The sequence below is a fragment of the Medicago sativa genome, chromosome 7 (assembly GCF_051527215.1).
Source record: "Medicago sativa cultivar Bolivia chromosome 7, Bolivia_mono, whole genome shotgun sequence".
NCBI classification, from domain to species: Eukaryota; Viridiplantae; Streptophyta; class Magnoliopsida; order Fabales; family Fabaceae; genus Medicago; species Medicago sativa.
The window spans coordinates 76453019-76474683 of NC_140755.1; the positions used below are offsets into that span (position 1 = coordinate 76453019).

The window sequence follows — 21665 nt, forward strand, 5'->3', positions numbered from 1 at the left end:
ATCTAAAAGCTTCTAGCAGTATAAAGAAGTGCCGATGCTTAGTGAATTTGGTTATGAGGATGTTGGTGGGAGAAAGTGCATAGGATTTGAGATGGTTGAAAATAGAGGAAGGATCTTTGTGAATAACTTTGCTTATGTTTGCATTCAGTCATAATCTGATATTAATGGGTGGTACACTACAGCAAGTTTAGTGAAAGATTGATTTCTAAGTTTCTTGTGTATGTGTTAACCCTTGACTCATAGGGGAACGAAGCCCTAGTGAACTTGGATTCTCTCATACAATTCGTTCTTTGGCGAAGCTCAAAAACCACTTGAGTTCAATCACTTGTTTTGAGTTCTAAAATTGAAGAACTTAAATTTTTTCTCTGATTGGCCATATCCTAAAAGAAATTTCTCTAATCGGCCCTGCCACAATCTTTTTATTATCACAATGATGTTTATCATATTGCAAGATCTAATTAAACTTTTAAAAGTATTTTTTTTCTCCCCGAAAAAATAGAACTTTTTTAAAAAATATAGTTTTTTCCACATTGATAAAAAGTCTGCATAACCATTTTGCAATTTGCATTAGTAGAAGAAACTCAACATCCACATAAAAATTGAATAACACAACAAAATTGAAAGATTCATAAAATTAATCCTAACATCACCTTAAATATGCTTAGAAAACAAAATTAGTATAAAAAAATTCCATATCTTCGGCTGCATTATAACTTTTATCTGAAAATTCAAAACCTACACTCACACAGCCATTAAAAGTTACTACTGTCTATCTGGTCTGAACTCTTGAGGGCTTCAGTCAATTTTATCTTTCTTTTCTTTACATCCTTGGAGATTTTTTTTGTCCTTTTTTCTCTTTCTTTTTTCTCTTCTCTCCTTTTTCACCTTCTTTTTATTTTCTTTCCTAGCTTTTCTCCTAGCATCCTTCTTCTCAATAGGAGTGCTTGGATCACTTTCAAAAGATGAAATCTCTTCAGGATAACCTTCAGAAGATGAAATATCTTTGGAATCACTTTCGTTATCTTCGTCCTCACCGGCAGCTTCACCTTCTAAGAGGTTAGACTCATCATCAGAGATGACATCTGCATCTTCTATAATAATATTTGAATTCTGCTGTTGCTTGTCTATGGCGCTAGTTATACGTTGTACAGCCTCCTCAACATTCTTAACATTGACTAGAGTATTTGCAATGTCTGACTGTAACAAGAGTTCAAGATAATAAACATGTCAGAATGGAGAGAAAAAAGTCAACGTGCTAAATAGTAAATAGCATATTTAAATGGGAATACTAAAAGATTTAGTATTAATTGTAAATATAAAGGTTAGAATAGTTGCGATGCTTATACTGAACGAGTCAATGTAATTAAAATCGCAATCTTGTTCATGGGATTGCACAATTTCACGAGTCAAAACCCCCACTGTGTGCTGCGTAAATTTGTTACACATGGGATTGCCAGCAGGTGGGATCGCGGTCTTCCTAGTGTGATCATGGGATCGAAGAAGGCAGAAAGCCACAAACATTGGTTTCTTTTGATATCCGGGTCAGTATTTCACAAAATAGTTCCCTCTCGATCCTAGGTAGAATCTCAATTTTCACGACATTGCATATAATTTATGCACTTTAGGGTCTTAAATCTCAATTGTTGTGTTTCCTGTATGGCAACTGTTCTAGTTCCTGTATCCTAAGGGACTTGCTCTCCATAGTTTGTTAGACCTTTCTGCTTAGAGAATTTTATCAAGTATCTAGTTTACCTTCCAAAAGCTTTCTAGCAGTATAAATCTTTGCCACAACAATACAAACATCTCAACATTATAATCCGTATATTTTTTTCTTTGTTTTCTTGCATTGCACTTTCTCAAATTCAAACAAAAGGTAATTTAATTAGGCAAGTAATTAGCGCAAATACCCAGTTTGAATTCTCATCCTCTTCGGATACATCTACTCCGGCCAAAATGTTTTGTTGCACCTGGAAATTGTTTAGGACAAAAACAATGTTAGAAGTTGTTCAGAGAATGTAAGTAAACATTGACAAACTAATGACAAATACCTCTTCCAAATAACTATCTACAGCATCATCAGCAATGGACGCATTAACAATAAACTTAAACAGTTCTACTTTTGTCATGACACCTACACCGTGTTTCTTAAAGAAATCCTGCAAGTAAAACAAGTCCTTAATCACACTTTGGTCCTTATAACCCCGCAACACATGAAGAAGAAGACAAGAGGTGTGTAATTTACAGCTAGTTACTAGGAGAACTTACGGATACGTGTTTACAGTCTTCAAGCAGTAAACAATGAGTGTAAGGATGGTCAAGGTCAACCGCTCGAGAAACATCAATAATATACAAGTGACCCTGGTAAGTAAAGAATACATTAGTGAAAAATTTACAGAGAGACATTTAGTCACTAAAATATAAACACCCAAAGAAGTATTCACCTCATAATAAAGTATATTATATTCACTGAGGTCACCATGCACCAGTCTGCACTTCTGATATAATGTCCGCATTGCAACAATCATCTGAAATACATGCTCGTAATGTCATAAAAGAATAAACCTTAAAACCTTTAGAATTTATAAATGTATAAGAAATGTGTGAGAGGTGCTTAATAAAGAATTCTTAAATGATAGCGGTTTAGAAGATAGTGTAGACTTCTATATAGCTTTAATCACACATGTGAGCTTTTAGTGGTGTTGTCAATCCAGGGCAGCATAACATAGCGGTTTATTCAAATTCCACTACGTTACAGTGTTACAACGCAACTATATCAGCTGTAAAACAACACACTGTATTAAATAGGGCATTGGGGATCAATATAAATTTATTGAAAATCCGCTTCGCGGTAGCCCTCAAGGACCTCTATAGCCGCTATTTGACAACTTTAGCTTTTAGTAACCATTCTAGATAAAAGGCTTCAGAAGTTAAAACAGGAACCATATACTAAAGCATCCCAACAACACACTGTCAAAGAAACCTAATTTCAACATAGCCTTCCTGTGCTTCCAAACCATGCTAAATTTACTATACTATTGTATGGCACACCTCAACATAGCCTTCCTGTAACTTGTCTAAAGATAAATTTGCGTCTTTGAGACGTGGAGCGGCCCAACCATCCTTTCCTGCATGAATCAAAACCGGAGAACTTATGTTAAACACATACTTGAATTCATCTGTCTAATCTGCAGTATGTATTACCAGAATAAGATGATATGCTACATCAAGAAATTGGAAATTTATAGTACTAATAATTCATTTGGTCAATATTGAACCATGCATTCTTTACTTAACTTTCCATCTTTTTTTTAATCAAATAAAGACATACATCACTGGTATTCAATATAAAAAACACAATTGAGAGCAATTGATTACAATTGGACAATCAGATTGTATCAAAATGCAAGATAAAAGCAGTACCAATAAAATCCATAACCACTATATGTAGCTTTTGATGATGTGGAACAGGGCACCTAATTCCTTTTGCATCTAGCCTGCACTCCAATATAGAACAGCATAGGAAAAAAAAGTAATAGAACTCTTTGTATATTGGAAAAATATGAATGAACTAACTAAGCACTCGGGAGCGTACATATTGGAGCCCATTTAATGACAGAAAAATATAATACAGTTGGGAAAAAATAAGTTGATGACTTATGTGATTTCCTCCTTTCTTCAACTCTTCTTTTCATACTATTTTGATTGATAGTGTAATTTATTTAGTATATTACATTTTACAACAGTATTATCTTAACATTTTTTTTTGTCATAGTACATATCCAACAGAAAAGAAAAAATAGCAAATGCAAACCTATAAAGATTCTTCAGTTCCTTTTCTGCCCATGTTTTTCCCATTTCTATGGGATTATGACTAGAGTATGCACGTTCAAACCGGCGATCTCCTTTCACATATTTATTTCTATCCCTGATATCAATCAGATCATAAAAGTGAGTTCATAAAATAAAAGATAATAGTAGCCTGTGCGCGTTCAAGATAGTATGCAATGAGAGAAGTTAGAACAATCTAATACTAGTCATGGTATACTTACTTAAATCCGAGAACAGATGTTTTGTGTATTTTAATTGCATATTCTGTACCATCGGATTTGGTAGCATGATAAACATTTGCCTGTTAGAAAATAAAAAGAGAGTAACAATCAGAAATGATAAAAAATAAATAGAATCAATTATCCACACGCATCAAGTCACTGTTATAAAACCATAATCACAAGAAAACTGAAACGTGTAAATAAAAGCTTCAGGTGTATGTATGTATGACATACTTCTTTTCCAGTTGAAATGCATCCATTAATATGCTGAAACAGATTTTGGTTCATCATCTTATATATAGCCATGCGTGTTCTGAGATCAATTGCCTTCTCAACAGTGGCTCGGTCGGCTTTCCCAGTGGTTTTAGTTTTACCAATAGACATCTGTGTCACACTTCCACGAATTTCTGTGGTAACAGTGTTAGACATGCCAATATTCATTCTTCCTTCCCACTCCTACAACAACAATAATTGACTTAGCTAAAACTAGAACACAAATGATTCCACAGGTGAGAAATCAAACCAATCCATTTAAATGATTGAAAGACACATTTGTCGTGAGTCAATAAAATATAAGTCACATTTCAAGACCATACACACGAAAACAGCTACAACGATCACATGTGTTCAAAGCTCAAGACTCAAGTTGGTTTGTTTCTAAGACAATTAAGCCATGAAGCACGGACTCTGACATGGACACTTGACACGCTAGTGTAAAAATCATAGGACACGTACACCGTTATACATATTAATTTATTTATTATATATTTAAATAAAATATGAATTCATTAACAAACAACATACAATACAATAACATTTAACATTCATTTTTCCGCTTACTGACAAAAAGCTTACAATGTTGTTGTAATCACATTTAAAGTATTTAACCTCGCATTGATCAACATAGCTTCAACACTTCTTAACGTGTTTGAGATGTGTCCAAGGAGAGCAAGGTGTGTCGAAACAAAGAAAACAAATTTTTAGGGGACACTTGTATTTGTTTATCCGACAAGCGGCGAACGAAGTGTCATACAAGTGTCAGATACAAAGAGTTTCGAAGCAAATAAAAAACAAATTATTTTAGGACACTGGTTCGAGATTTCCAACACGTGTCGTAGAGTGCCATAAGAGTGCTGGACACCGACGCCATGCCGGACACTTAAAATGTCACAAAGTGAAGAGAAATAATAATATATAAAAAAAAAAAAAAGGTTTTTGAAGAATGGAACCTCCAATGGAGAAGCACGAATGTGATGAGAGAACCTCTGGTTACGATTGGAGAGAGGTTGGAGGGTGGAAGAATGAGAAGCATGGTGGCCACCATGAGCATTAGGGCGGTGGGAACCATTTATCGATTCATATTCATAATCCAACCACTCCAACTCATCATCAATCTCGTAATCATCTTCTTTGTTGTCCATTGTTGTGGTGGATCGAGCAAAGACGAAATACTGCGGCGATGTATATAGGGTTTGGGGCTGCTTCGCGTTGTTCAGGCTAAACAGAATTAGGACTTAGGAGTGAGATACTTGGGTACCAAGCTAGCATAAAATGCTACCCTCTAATAGTTTTTAGGGCAAATAGTCATTTGTAATGAGAAGTCAGAATCCTCAAGCATTTTGATTTCAATAACTTTCTATATTTATATTTATAACCAAATATATCATTTATATTATAATTTAATGCAATATTAGTATTAATAATAATTTTTCTCTAAGAGTTAGGATTCAGGTGTCAACGGATTCGTTAACACCAAATCATGTTCATACATTTGTATTGATCAAAAGACTCATATTCATTTACTTGAAAATCTCACATGATCTTTACTTACCTGAATTTTTAAAGTCCGTTTATTTTCATTTATTTAAATGCTAATTCTTCTCTCTCCGTTTTGGTTATCTTTATTATTGTCCAGATTTTTTATTTTCCCCTCTATTACAAATGAAAATTACAATGGATATCTATATCTAATGATCTATCGTCATTTCATATTCTAATCAGGGCATCTTCTCCATTTCAAGTTTTTGGCAAATTCTACATTTCAATAATATCATGTCAGATCGAAATTTAAATGCTAAGGGATATGATATATTTCACTTAATTATATTTCTGCGGTGAATTTTTCTAACAATTTAAGTGACCACCAACCTTTAAAGAAAAAAGTGACCAACAAAAGAGGTTTGATTTGAGACTGCAATTTTTCCCGGTGGGAATGCAGGACTAAAATCAAAGAAAACACTAAAAAATACATGTTTTTTAATGAGTCTCGCCAATAAAAGTAATAATTAATTCCCTAAAAAAAGGTAATAATTGATGCGCAAGGAAGATTAGAGAGAAGGGGTCTATCTGAAGTTTTTCATTAAATAATATGAACCTTTAGATCAATACAAATGAATGGACATGATTTGGTGTCAACGAATCCGTAGACACCAGGTGTCAACGGATACTAACTCAAAAACAAAAAGAAAACAATAAAAAAAGAAAGAACACTAAGAGTCCGTTTGTTATAGCTTTTTTAAGAAAAAAAATCACTTTTTTTAAACAAATAATCATTTTAAGAGTTTTGCATCCGTTTGTTACAGATTTTAATAAAAATCAGAATCTAAAAAAAATCTAAAAACAGCTTCAAATGAGAAGCTGTTAAGAGCAACTTCTTAAAAAATAGATTTTTTTTAGAGGAGAGAGAAAATATGTTTTAAAAGATTAAACTAATTTTGTAACAAAAAATCTCTTTTATGTAGTTGTATCCAAACAAACTAGATTATTTCGTTAAAAAAAGTGATTTTTGTTACGGTAAGCAAACACAAGATAGATTCTGATTTTTCACAAAATCTCTAAAATATAATCTCTAAATTATTTTATATCAAAATCACTTTTATTTTAATCCGTAACAAACGGGCCCTAAATAAGAGAACTCTCGTACGTTTGAAACACAACCGATTGTAATATATCGCTATGAAATCTCGTTTGAGAAGCCAATAGCTTTCACAAAGTCCCCAAAAAAAAATGAAATTAATATATGAAATGAAAGCAACAAAAAAAAAAATCACAAAAAAATAACCTTAGTTTATCCTTTATTATTATAAAAGCTAGATTTGCTTGGCTATCATGTTTGCCCTAATCCTCCCTACTTTGCCCTAATTCCCTAGCTTTTTTCCCTCCTAAATATGTACTAATTGCTCGAGTAATCTCATCCGTTCAAGCACTTGATCACATCCGTTTATTCAAACTTGAAAAAAGTTCTCTCACTTCGTTAATGCAATTGAATACGTATTAAAGCCTAATCAAGTCGGTCAACATTCCCCTACACTAATTGCTAATCAGAAATAACTAATTCCCCTACACTAATTGCTAATCAGAAATAACATAAACATCCCTTAGAAAGTGGCAATTGAAAATGTTTCACGCATACATTTTTTACTGTTTCACGCATACACTAATTCCTATCACATTATTCTACTGACATTTCAATGTTTCACGCATGCATTTTTTACACTATAAAGTGCTATCCGATATAGAGTGATAGGAAGATATGCGTTTCAATGTGAAATTTCCCTCGAATTTTACCACTAAAGTATGCACTAATCACTCTACCAATTACTACCTATCAAAAGCAATTATGACCTACTTATTTCAAATATTAACACGTATTAAGGTTGATTCGATTTTGAATATTAATTTTTATGTACTGTTAATGGCAATTAAGAACGTAGTTAATGGCTTGAAAACGTCGTTAATGACAATTAAAAACTTTTAAGTCGCATATTTTTGTATAGGAATTACTTTTAATTGCTTTTATGCATTATGCACCAATCACTCTACCAATTACTACCTATTAAAAGCAATTAACTACGTACTTATTTCAAAAATTAACACGTATCAAGGTTGATTTGATTTTGAATAGTAATTATTACATACTGTTAAAGGCAATTAAGAACGTAGTTAATGGCTTGAAAACGTCGTTAATGACAATTAAAAACTTGAAAGTCGCATATTTTCGTATAGGAATTACTTTTAATTGCTTTTATGCATTATGCACTAACCACCCTACCAATTACTACCTATTAAAAGCAATTATGACGTACTTATTTCAAAAAATAACACGTATCAAGGTTGATTCGATTTTGAATAGTAATTATGACGTAGTGTTAATGGCAATCAAGAACATAGTTAATGGCAATTAAAAACTTTTGAATAGTAATTATATCCAATAGAAGACTATGATTAATCACATTTGAAACTAACGAAGAGAATTGTCAATTACCTATTTAAATACCACTTAGTTGTGCTAATACAATCATTCTCGACTTTAAGCAAATTTAAGCAAATATAACTCTTTCTTCCAGTTGCTAATATGACAAACATTTTCACCCCCATTTCAGCTGTGACAGGTGGAAGAAGGATTTGAAGTTGATTGTCTGTGTGGCCCATATATGCATGATCCGTGATAAGGAAAATCCAGACGATATCATCTTCATGAACATGATATTGGTTGATGAGAAGGTATATTATATAAATCGATTGTATAAATAAATGATCCTTTTTTCAAGTTGCCACTACGATAACATATACTATGGTTTATGTTAATGACATGTTATTTTTTGTTTAGCGAGGACGGATCCATGCCACTGTTCATAAGTTCCTGGTGCCAACGATTCAAGGAATGGTTGAAGAAGGAGGAACATATAAGCTAGAGAATGTCATGGTAGGATTTAATGAGGGGAATTACAAACCCTTGCCACACAAGCACAAACTTAATATGGAATTGGTGTAAGGCTTGAATCAAGTTTAAAAGGAGTCAATTTTTGTTTGTTTTATTTGTAATGACTATTAACAAGAGTTACTTTAAGAGATGGGTTGAATACGTAAAAAAAAAAAAGTTGATGATAACCAATGATGAATGTGAAAATACTAATGTCACTTCAAATGTCGTTTTTATAGTATTTCGTAATGTATGATAACTAATGTAAAATGTACAGTTTTCAAACTATATTAATGTCAAGATGATATGATTAATGAAATACATTTTTATCATGTGAATATTTCATATTTTTTTTTATTATTATGATATAACTTATTCGTACATATTTTAGTCGGTAGGACCCGTGCGGAGCACGGGTCGATGGTCTAGTAAAACATAATACATGGGCGATTTTTGCTCTTGTTTCATGTATAGTGGTAGAATATCAAATTTTTTTTTTTAAAAATAAGTAGATAGAATATCAAACTATGACCAACAATTACACTCCATCAATGTTCTTACCTCCACATTAAAATCATTATTAATGATTTTTATTCATTTAAAACGAAATTAACATTTCCCAACATTTTAATAACACAATTCTTAGTTCATTTATAACAACCTTATCAAGACAATACATTTGATGCACAATCAAGTGGAAGAATCATTACCCATCACGTGTAAAATAATATATTCTTTCACTTTTTTTAATTACCTTCTTTAAAAGTGACATTAATGATTTTGAAATAACATATTCTTTTCAGTTTTTTTTTCCGTAAACAAATTAAATATTTTGATGAAACTTTAAAATATCACTTTATGATTTTGTTTACAAAATTTTCGTGAATGATTATTAAACATTTAGAATGAAATCAAAATTTCTTAATAACACGATTCTTTTAACTTTTTCAACAAACAATATATATCAATTTGGATTGAAAATAGAACATCAAATTTGAAATTCAAATTAAAAAATTTAATTTTTAAATGAAAAAATCCAATTTTAACTGTGGAGTTTTCAAATTCAATATGTTTTTTTTGAGTTAATGGTAGTAATTAACATTAAGATGCTAATTAATAAAAAGTTAATGAAATTTGTTCTTTGAGACTATGTAATTATTTCAACCACACTACTATAGATGTCCATAGAGATGGATAGAATCCACCATAAACTTATCTATTTATGTTGTATGAACTATCATTACCTCGTCAGCAAGAACCCCTTTAGGCATTATCATAACAATCTTAGTGTGTGTTTGTGCAAGCGGTGGGAAAATCAATTCAGCGGCAAAAAACCACGTTTGAGGAGAAGCTACCTTTTGGAGCTTCTTGGAATCACGGTGGAAAATGCCTCGTAACGCGCAAAAGGTGGTTTTGCCGTGATCCCAAACACACCCGGTAAGTATGAACGTGTTATACCTATGCAGTCAGAAGTCAAATGTAAAAAGAACTTTAGAATTAACTGCTAGTTCAACACATTTAAAATAAACTGAAAATAACTTATCTATCTTGCATGTATCATAAGAAGGGGAAAACCTTGATAAAAAAGAAGGGGAAAACAAAAAAATTAAAGAAATTATATAATACATAGGAACTAAACTTATCTTTTTATGTTGTAGAAGTTGCCATTACCTCCTTATAAAGATCCCATTTTAGAATTTTAAGAACAATCTCATATTAGGGCAACCTCTGAATGTATTAAACTGTGTAGTGAGAAATCAAATATAAAAAGAACATTAGAATTCCTTTATAGTTGAACACATTTAAAACAAAAAGTATAATAAATGGGATGAATCCAAAAAAAAAAGTATAATAAATTTAAATTAAAAAGTGATTTGTAAGTTAGTAGACTTTTTGACTTTTTAGAGAAAAACCTATTGAAATACTATGTTTATTTTTTTTTTTTTTTTTTGAATTCCACATTTTTAGGTTTTTGCCATATGCCAATTTGCGCTGGACAATAAAAAGATAGTAAAATAGAAAAAATAAAAAATGGAGATGAACAGTATTAAACAATACGAGTTCTGTTATAAATATTAATAGTGGATGTCCAAATAGCAAATTGGTTAATGGGCTATACTACTAGATTGTTGGGCTTAGTCCATAAGCTATTATATTTGAATTTTGCTATCCACCCAGCACGTTTTGCTCGCACCCTGCAGCCATGCCAATTTTGCCCTTGCGCATGTTAACTAACGCAAGTGTAATACTATGCGTTAGTTAAGTAACGTTGCGTGACTTAAGATGCGCAAGAGTAAAACTATGCGCATGTTAACTCACGCATAGTCATGTATGTATTAAAGCACTACGTGTGTTAACTCACGCAATGTATTACACTTGCGCGAGTTAACTCACGCACTACTGATATATCAGAACAGCATTAAATGTTGTACTGATGTGCATTGAATGCAGTTTGGGTCCAAACCCTATATGCTCGTAATTGAACCTAATTACGTCAGTTTAACAATATTATTGGATAATACGACACAATCGATCAAAATTACACCAAAACATTGTTTTTTTCACAATCACATAATCACACATAACGATCCAAACGGTCCAAGTTACACAAATTCGCCGGTAATGGCCCGTAATCATTTAAACACACTTAATGACACGTAAACGATCCAAATTACACAAATTTGTCCATAAATTTATAAAATTACATAGTCTCACATAAACGGTCAAACATTACACTATTACACTTAAATAACGATTACACTTCAACGGATCGGACAAAAAGATACAAAGTATCTTTCTCAACCATTACCCTAAACATGAAATCAACGTCGCTATCATCTTTGAGAAGTCGTGGATAATACACGGTCTTCCAGAAGTCCTCTTCCTTATCCTCCCCCAAGTCCAGGCCTGGCACATTTACTATCACATCACGTGTTCTATGATTTGAACCAATATGGATAAAGAAGTCGTCAAGCTTTGCCTTCAACTCGTCCAACTTGTCGGTGGGGTTTACAGTGAACCAAGCCCTCTTTTTCACATCTACATAACGGACTTCAAGTTTAACCGGATCTTGTGCATCTTCAGACATGTTTCACCTCACAAACTTCACAAAAATATAATGAAAAACAAATATGAGATAAATGAGATAAAATAAATAAAAATATAGATGTTGATAAAAATATAATTCATTCAACTATATAGATGCATCAACTAGATGGTCACATGTTTGTTTATTATCAACTCGCAACCAGGCGTTTGCGAGATTGCTAGCTCAACTAATACGAATAAGAGCTCACTTCCCTGATTATCCTGTAAAGAAAATACGCCTTGATAATGCCTCTGAGTTTTCATCTCAAGCTTTTAATGAGTATTGCATGTCCATTGGAATTGATGTTGAACATCCTGTAGCACATGTTCATACACAAAATGGACTTACAGAATCATTTATCAAGCGTATAAAGTTAATTTCAAGACCACTTCTCATGAGAAGCAAACTCCCAATTTCCACTTGGGGACATGCAATTTTGCATGCTGCAACATTGATTCGCATCAGGCCAACAAGTTATCATGACTCTTCCCCTTTGAAATTAGTTTTTGGTCAAGAACCTAATATTTCCCATCTAAGAATTTTTTGCAATTTTGCATGCTGCAACATTGATTCGCATCAGGCCAACAAGTTATCATGACTCTTCCCCTTTGAAATTAGTTTTTGGTCAAGAACCTAATATTTCCCATCTAAGAATTTTTTGCAATTTTGCATGCTGCAACATTGATTCGCATCAGGCCAACAAGTTATCATGACTCTTCCCCTTTGAAATTAGTTTTTGGTCAAGAACCTAATATTTCCCATCTAAGAATTTTTGGATGTGCTGTGTATGTTCCAATTCCTCCACCACAACGCACTAAGATGGGTCCTCAACGAAGGTTGGGAATATATGTTGGATATGAATCTCCATCTATTATAAAGTATCTCGAACCAACAACAGGAGATTTATTTACAGCTCGATTTGCTGATTGTCATTTTGATGAATCAAATTTCCCAATATTAGGGGGAGAGAAAATGCAGCTGAAAAAAAAGATCAGTTGGAATGAATCTTCATTATCTCATCTTGATCTTCGAACTAAACAATGTGATCTGGAAGTTCAAAAGATAATTCATTTGCAAAGTTTAGCGAATCAATTACCAAATGCATTCACTGATCCAAAAAGTGTGACTAAATCATATATACCAGCTGCTAATGCTCCAATAAAAATGGATGTCCCTGTTGGACAATCTAAATTTGCAAATGAGTCTGAACCACGCTTGAAGCGTGGTAGACCAGTCAGTTCCAAAGATAAAAATCCTCGAGCAAGAAAAGGAGCTAAAAAGAAAGATTGCCCAAAAGAGGATATAGAAACTCTAAAAGAGTCTCCTGACATAATTGATATTTCAGTTCCAGAAGAAACTGATCAGGTACCTGAAATTCATGAAAATAAAGAGATCTCAATAAATTATGTCACAAATGGAATCCAATGGAACCGATATAAAATCAACGTTGATGATATTTTTGCATATAACATAGCGCTAAATGTGATAAATGATAACGAGGATCAAGAACCAAGGTCTATTAAAGAATGTAGACAAAGAGAAAATTGGCCAAAATGGAAAGATGCAATTGAAGCAGAATTAAACTCTCTTAGTAAGAGAAAAGTATTGGACATGTTGTCTGAACACCTAAAGGCCTGAAGCTAGTTGGATATAAATGGGTGTGTGTGCGAAAACGCAATGAGAATGGTGAAGTTGCAAGATACAAAGCAAGACTTGTTGCTCAAGGGTTTTTCCAAAGACCTGGAATTGATTTTGATAAGACATACTCACCTGTAGTTGATGCAACTACTTTTAGATACTTAATTAGCCTTATAGCTCATGAAGGGCTCAATTTGCACATGTTGGATGTTGTTACAGCCTACTTGTATGGCTCACTTGATAGTGACATTTACATGAAACTCCCTGAAGGATTTAAATTGCCTGAAGCAAATAGTTCAGGATCTCAGGAAGACTACTCCATAAAATTATATAAGTCTCTCTATGGGCTAAAACAATCAGGACGCATGTGGTATAATCGCCTCAGTGAATATTTGTTGAGGGAAGGATATAAAAATGACTCCATTTGTCCATGTATTTTTATGAAAATATATATAAAGAATTTGCTATAATTGCTGTCTATGTTGATGACATAAACATTATCTGAACTCCTGAAGAGCTTCCACAAGCCATAGATTGCTTAAAGAAAGAGTTCAAGATGAAAGACTTAGGAAAGACAAAGTTTTGTCTTGGATTACAAATTGAGCACGTAAAAGGTGTTATTCTTGTTCAACAAGAAGCTTACATAGCAAAAGTTTTAAAGCGTTTCTACATGGACAAATCTCATCCATTGGACTCATCCATTGTCTACTCCAATGGTTGTTAGATCCCTAAATGTGGAGAAAGATCCTTTCAGACCTCAAGAAGAAGGGCGAAGAACTACTTGGTCCTGAAGTACCATATCTCAGTGCAATAAGAGCATTGATGTATCTTGCTAATTATACACGTCCTGATATATCATTTATGTCAATTTATTATCAAGATATAGTTCTTCTCCTACACGAAGACATTGGGACGGTGTCAAACATGTACTTCGTTATCTTCGAGGTTATTTGTCAGATCCTCATCATGGTAGATCATAAACAAATTACTTGTTTAGAAGTGGAGATACAACCATTTCATGGAGATCTATAAAGCAGACCATAATAGCAACATCATCAAATCATGCAAAACTTTTAGCACTCCACGAGGCAAGTAGAGAATGTGTTTGATTAAGGTCATTGATTCAACATATACAAAATAATTGTGGTTTATCTTCTGGAAGAATGGACGCAACAATCATTTATGAAGATAATACAGCATGCATTTCTCAGTTGAAAGAATGATACATTAAAGGAGACCGAACAAAACATATTTCTCCAAAATTCTTTTTCACTCATGATCTTCAGAAGAATGGTGATGTCAACATTCAACAAATTCGTTCGTGTGATAATCTTGCAGATGTTTTTACAAAGTCACTCCCAAGTAAAGTATTTGAGAAACTTGTATCAAGAATTGGTCTTCGCCGTCTAAGAGATATTTGTCTTCATGAAGGGGAGAAATAAATGTGTTCTGCACTCTTTTTCCCTTCACCATGGTTTTATCCCATTGAGTTTTCCTGGTAAGGTTTTTAACGAGGCAGTTCACACTCAAAAGTATATTGTACTCTTTTTCCTTCACTAGAATTTTTTCCCATTGGGTTTTATTTTAGTAAGGTTTTAATGAGGCATATCCTCGATGGACATCCAAGGGGGAGTGTTATAAATATTAATAGTGGATGTCCAAATAGCAAATTGGTTAATGGGCTATACTACTAGATTGTTGGGCTTAGTCCATAAGTTATTCTATTTCCCTATAAATAGAGCTCCTTTGTAACATTTTAAGACACACCAGAGAATAATAATATTTCTCTTTATTCTCTCTTCCTCTTCTTATCTCTATTATTCTCTCTATTTACTTGTTTTATAACAAGTTCTTTGTTGTTAAGATTATAGACATGCCTTTTATTTTTATGAGCCAACTTGTAAGAAAAGAATAGTAAAGCCAACCTATACGACTTTCATTCTCATGAACTTTATTTATACTTTTTGCTATTTTTTTTCTCATCAGTTTTTTTGTTATGAATAAAATAGTAATGGCAACGAATATGACTTTTACTTTGATAGTATTTATAGGGCTTTTACTTTTGCCAAAACATTTTTTAAAAGTGACTGTTGCTATCATTTCTCGTCTTTTCAATTACATAATGGATAAATCCTCTGATAAACCCTTCATTGATAAAGAGCTATCAAATTCTCCCAATTACCCACTAAATGCTGCCTTCATTGCCTTTGTAATTTCACAATTAATCAAGCTTTTAAGGATTTATCATAAAGAGAAACGATGGGATATTACGCAACTATTTCGAAGTGGAGGGATGCCATCTTCTACAACAGCTACTGTAAGTGCTCTAGCGATGGCGGTGGGGTACAATGAAGGCCTCCGTGGACCTCTTTTCTCTAGTGTATGTGTTTTGGCAATTATTGTTGTCCATAATAAAATATGTGTTGCAGAACGACAATCTCAAGAGAATGAAATTTTGCTTGAACTTCCGCCAGAACATCCTCTTCGCGCCAGTAGCGCACCTCCTCATGAAGCTTATGATCAAACAATGGCGCAGATCACTGCAGGTTTTTTGATCGGAATCATGACTGCATTTGTTCTTTCTGCAATAATAATATTTCGTACTCCTCCATCCCACAATAATTGAATCATTTATTGAAAAATTATGTTTGAACATATGTTTATGACATAAATTAGTATTGTTCTCCAAAATTATTTAGCATCTTCTTGTTCTTGATGTAATGATTATTCGTTGGAGTCACATATATACGGAACCTAACCAAGTTGCTAATGTTTTCTCTAACGACGACTTTAATAGTTTATCTATTTTGTCTTGTTTCTAATTTAGTTTTAACTTCTCTATAAAAAACATAAACATGCATGATCTCCATTTTGACAAGAAACCAACCCAGTAATTTGTGATTATAAATGAGACTCTTGATTCCTTAAAAAAAGGGAGCTTCTATGGTGCAGTCAGGAAACTGACTTTTTTGAAAAAGTTAATTTTGATCTTAATGTCTGATTCATTTTTAAATTGTTGATTACTGATTAATGATCAATAGTAATTCATCTAGTAATGCTTGCAACATCTTCGGCTTACAAGTACTCTTTTTCGTTGGCATCTTTAACATGCAATACAGAGTTGATAATATTATGTGATATTCTTAAGTGTTACACTTTGTGGGGTGTTACACTTAAAACATGGTAGGATAGAATTAGATCAAGTGTAGTCTTGTTAATCTGATGAATTGATGATACTATGGGGACTGAACTTTTGATGCCACTGTACAAATAGTGGGGTGTTACTCACTACAATTTTGATGCTATAGTGTTAACTTCACCAGAAAAGTCATTCTCATGACTTCACCATAGAATTTTCCTAAATAAAAAAAATAGACTCTTGATGATTTAATTCTTAAAACAAACATAATTAGAAAATTAAGGGGCCGACACACCAAATTTTGTGATGCATGCATGCATATTCTCAACTCAGTCTCTTAATTCTAATTAAGTTTAAGAATTCATCAAGACTCTAATTTATAGTGACAAAATTGAGTGGGCTTGTCAAATTGAAGATCATGCATGTTTACGTTTTTTATAATCTTATTTAATTAAACAACTATTTGTAGGTTTTATGCGTGATATTTTCCATAAATAGTGAATTTTGATTCTCATTAATCTATTTCAATGAGTGTTTTTTTTTTTTTTGAAAGGTATTTCAATGAGTGTTTGATCTCTCAAAATTTATCATCTGCATAAAGACAAAAGAATTGATCCATAATTCTAGCACACTAAGACTATACGTAAGGCTAACCTATCCATTATTCTTGTTTGCTTTAGCATCAAATGAAAGACAAAAATTCAAATGGTATATTTGATACTAAACTTTGGAACATAACCGGTTTATATCACAAATGATGACAATTTGAATTCCACATGCCATATCAAGAAGCACTTACTGATAAATGTAAAAGTCCTCAATGTTTATGAAGTAAAATTCATGCCATACATCACCTTTGCTAGTGATTGTTGTAGTTTAACATAAGCTCTTATTTATTGTTAGGCTCTATCTCATTATTGCAATGCTTATGTATATAAAAGATAAAATGGATTGGTCCATGGATCAAATTAAAGTCTAAATAACACATCAATCAAATAACAATCTTTTTAGTGAATATACAATGTGCAGAGAAAAGAAAAAAGTCCTCGTGAGTTTAACTCAACAAGTAAGGACAATGCATATGCAAGGTCCGAGGTTCAAATCCCGGCCACCACACAAAAAAAAAAAAACTTCAAATTAAAACAAACACCTTTTCAGAAATAAAAAAATACGATTAGATAGAAACATTAAGAAAATACGATTTTATTGGTAGAGGACGATAAAATGTTTCACTAAATCCCCATATATATATATACGGGGGCTGCTAACTTACATCACCTAAAAACACTAAGGTGCAAGTTAGCTAGGGGTGGACAACCGGTCGGTTTCGGTCGGAATCGGCCGGAAAACCAGAATCCGCCGATACCCACGGTTGCAATACTGTCACCCATTTTCGACCATTGGTGCTCACGGTTAAAGCGGTTGGCGGGTTGAACGGTTTTCGGGTTCGACGGGTGGTTTGACTCAGTTTATTGCGTACAAGAAGAAAAGCACAACGATAAAAAAAACTGCATAAAGGAAAACCCAAAATCAAAATATCAGATCTAGAACCCTAGAAGAAAGAAGAACCGATTTCTAGAGATTTAGCTAAGATGAATCAAACATGGCTTTGTTAAGTGTATGTGTGTTAGATTGTTGCAAGTATATGAAGGGTTTGTGCTTGAACTGTGCCTTTATGATAGTTCGTAAACTCAGGAAAAAAGAAGATCCAAAAAGAAAATGAGCCTTTGAAGAAGAAGAAGAAGAACAATGGCTTTAGCTGCTTACTCAACTTTGATACTGTATAATAAAACAAGATCGTAAATGACTTATGACTATATAGATTAAAATTACGTATTTAAACAAAAAGAACTTGTGATATCTAACAGGAAAATAACTTGTACTAATAATGTTTTACAATAAGATAATAGTTAAAGTTCAAAATAGTAATCTCATAAATGTATTTAATCAATTAAATTAATGTACTAATACGAACAACATTGGAAACTTGGTTTCAGTTTTGAATGGATCAAAATAACATATCCGATTTCGACCATACGGATCCAATGGAGACCGTAAACATTGACCCGCAGACCCGAACATCCACTCAAAACCGTCCGTTTCGGTTTGTTTCCTTCGGTTAGAATCAGTTTGGGTCGGATGTCGGTTTTTTGTCCACCCCTAAAGTTAGCAAGCTACACCCACTAGTTCTTTACTAAAACACCCTTTTGATTATATTCTAATTGATTTTAAATAGAAAGACACTTTTGTCACTAGCTTAAGGAAATATATATTCTCCTATTTTTTCGGCAGATTTTCAAGGACTTCGAATTACTTTGTTTTTAAGGATTCCGATAACCTTTTTTTTTTTCTTTTTCTTTTTCCAGTAGACATTTGCATGGATAAACAAACCATCCGTGCATTAACTAGAAAAAAAGTAGTTTATGATTAATGTCCAAAACAAAAACTCTAGTTGATAATTATTAAGTAACATTTTTTTTTTTGGAATATTTTGTTAATTAAGACACAAGTGAAAAACGTTATTACCCACTAGTTTGAAAGAAAAGAGCCTTCAGTAATTAGTGGGTAACGTTTTTTTGTTTTTGTTAATAGTCATGGCTTTAGAACATGTACAAACAAAACATCTTTAAAAAAAAAAAAAAGCACGTACAGTGAGGTAGCAATATTTTGTTTGTTTAAGAAATAAAATACAAGCAAATTTACAAGTTTGTCCTTTACTTAAAACATATTTTAAAAGGATAATAGTGGGTTTTTGGTAAAGAACTAGTGGATGTAGCTTGCTAACTTGCACCTTAGTTTTTTTTGGGTGAGTGTAAGTTAGCAGCCCCATATATATGTGTGTATATATATGGTTTTGCTAGAAGTCACCCATGAAGATGTCTTTTAGCAATCCACACCTTAAGGTGTGATTTCCACTTTTTAGTTATAATTTTGCTAAAAGACACCTTCATAAAAGGTGTCTTCTATCAAAACCCATATATATATATTATTGGGTTAATTATGTTTTGGGTCCCTATTGTAACACCCTATTTCTAATAAGCGGTAAAACGCGCGAATATATAAACATATTCTAGAAATAGATGCTACGTCTTCGAATAAACCACAATACATACATGCATAAAGATCATGTCACATCACATAGCAGCGGAACATATACATATAATCCATAAACAACTCCCCATCACAATATAATAAAAATATATCCTCCATATCTCAAATACAACAATATCTCAACTCCAAAATACATAGTCAATAAAACAACATGCAAGAACTATCCTAGATCAGAGCCCTAATCTAGACACTTGCAAAATAAAGAGGAACTCCACTCATCGGCATCATCAAGCAAAACAGACTAAGCATCCTGCACTCCATCTACCCATCCATACGGAGAGGTAGGTGGTAAACCACTGAGGGTTAGCATTACATCATCATAATCCATATAAGATAATAAGAACTTTGAAAATGAAAGATATGATCAAGGATAAAGAATGACAATTCATACATAGTTCCTCAATATTCACAACATATAAGCAATCCAAGATCATTCAATATCATTATATCAAGTTCATATCCACAAGTGTATCATACACATATCACAACCTCACCTTGTCAATAAACAGTTAACAATTCAATCCGCAAGTACAATTAGCAATAATCAACCATCAAACACATCTTAATGCAATTCAATTCACCAACAGTTTATGCAATGTCTCTAGACTCATCTAGATGCATGTGGTACCAAAACACCTCAAGGTCGTCACCTCCGATGCAACAAAAACATCGTAATCACCTCAATTGGATATAAAATCCACCACCATCAGTCATGAATGCATGAACATATGACTCAACTACAAATGCATATGTTCATACAAACAATAATCACCTCACCATCACCAATACTTGTATATATGCAATCATTAACAATTCACCACCACATATCATATATACAATCACCAACAATATTCAAAAATTCCACAACATGTAGTTGTCACATAAATACACCACCAATCATCTTTACATAACGTATAATAACTCTCCATAAAGGATTCACCATCACTTAATTCTCAAAAGTCATCTTTAGTTAAGTTCGTCTCTCAAAATCACAACATTAAGTTAATTGAACATTTGAGTCAAAACCAAGTAAACAAGCTCAATTGCCTATGCCATGTATTCTCACATGTCACATATGCGTGTAATAGAGATTACATAAGCAATTCATCGGCCAAACACGACAAATTCAATAAAAACTCAAAGTTCGTCTCACTTAATCATTTTTCACAAAAACTCTCATTTTCAAGCAAAACAAGCTAAGACTTGATGGAACCAATCACAACTACTTTTTAAAATCATATGAACAAGAGCCTAGGCCAATCATAAGCAATCAAGCCTTAGTTCAAAAATTAGCCTATGTTCGTTTAAGAAAATCCCAAGTTCACGTATTCCACAATTCCACCCAAAAATCAAGTTAAACATGATTAAGACGTTGCACCGACTCTACAAGCCTTGCCTAAGCCTATATGACTTGTAGACTAAGCTTGCAATCCCTTATGCTCACAAAAGGTCACTTTTCAACACTTTTCCAAAAACCGAAACGACACAAGTCCAAGTTTCAAACCATTTGAAAATTCGAACATTCTGTTGGAACAAAATGTGTTTAACAATAAACCTTAAAGAGTTTTGATGATAACAAGGTATTAAAAATTGTAAATTGGATTAGCTAATATTTGTTCAAGTGTACAGGACCATAATTATAAAGTTACATCATCATTGGTTCTGAATGAGCAAATAAAGAGCTATGGAAACAACAAAAATTCGAAGCTTGGACGCTCCTGAAGGCAACTTGCTCCTGAAGAAAAAGCGCTCCTGAAGTCAAGCTGCTCCTGAAGAAATAGCGCTCCTGAAGAATAGTGCTCCTGAAGACAAGAGGTCCAGAAGTCACATCATCAGAAGCTGCATCATCAGAAGCTGCCTCATCAGAAGCCATTTCACCAGAAGCTGAATATCAACTGGATTTGCAAAGAATCAAGAATTGAAGAATCATCAATGCAA

General features: G+C 33.0%; 2 protein-coding genes across 2 annotated transcripts; both read right to left on the bottom strand.

Annotated features, from left to right (window-relative positions):
- Positions 1–541: 541 nt before the first annotated feature.
- LOC146908628 (uncharacterized) lies at positions 542–5588 on the bottom strand. Its single transcript, XM_085723524.1, has 11 exons — positions 5279–5588; positions 4284–4505; positions 4050–4129; positions 3812–3925; positions 3421–3494; positions 3049–3125; positions 2442–2525; positions 2266–2358; positions 2049–2156; positions 1908–1967; positions 542–1197 (listed from the first exon to the last, which is right to left on the bottom strand). The coding sequence occupies exons 1-11, from the start codon at positions 5468–5470 to the stop codon at positions 796–798; spliced, it is 1506 nt and encodes a 501-aa protein (XP_085579650.1). The 5' UTR covers positions 5471–5588; the 3' UTR covers positions 542–795.
- Positions 5589–11506: 5918 nt separating this feature from the next.
- LOC146908629 (uncharacterized) lies at positions 11507–11839 on the bottom strand. The gene has a single exon (XM_085729284.1). It carries the CDS (start codon positions 11837–11839, stop codon positions 11507–11509), a length of 333 nt encoding a protein of 110 aa, XP_085585410.1.
- Positions 11840–21665: the final 9826 nt, after the last annotated feature.

Bases quoted from the DNA above. Each gene is read 5' to 3' on its own strand.
- LOC146908628 (XM_085723524.1), bottom strand. From the start codon at position 5,470: ATGGACAACAAAGAAGATGATTACGAGATTGATGATGAGTTGGAGTGG. The intron at 3,126-3,420 runs GTACTGCTTTTA...TGATTCATGCAG, and splicing joins AGTGGTTATGGATTTTATTG to GAAAGGATGGTTGGGCCGCT. The intron at 1,968-2,048 runs GTATTTGTCATT...AACAATTTCCAG, and splicing joins TAGATAGTTATTTGGAAGAG to GTGCAACAAAACATTTTGGC.
- LOC146908629 (XM_085729284.1), bottom strand. From the start codon at position 11,839: ATGTCTGAAGATGCACAAGATCCGGTTAAACTTGAAGTCCGTTATGTA.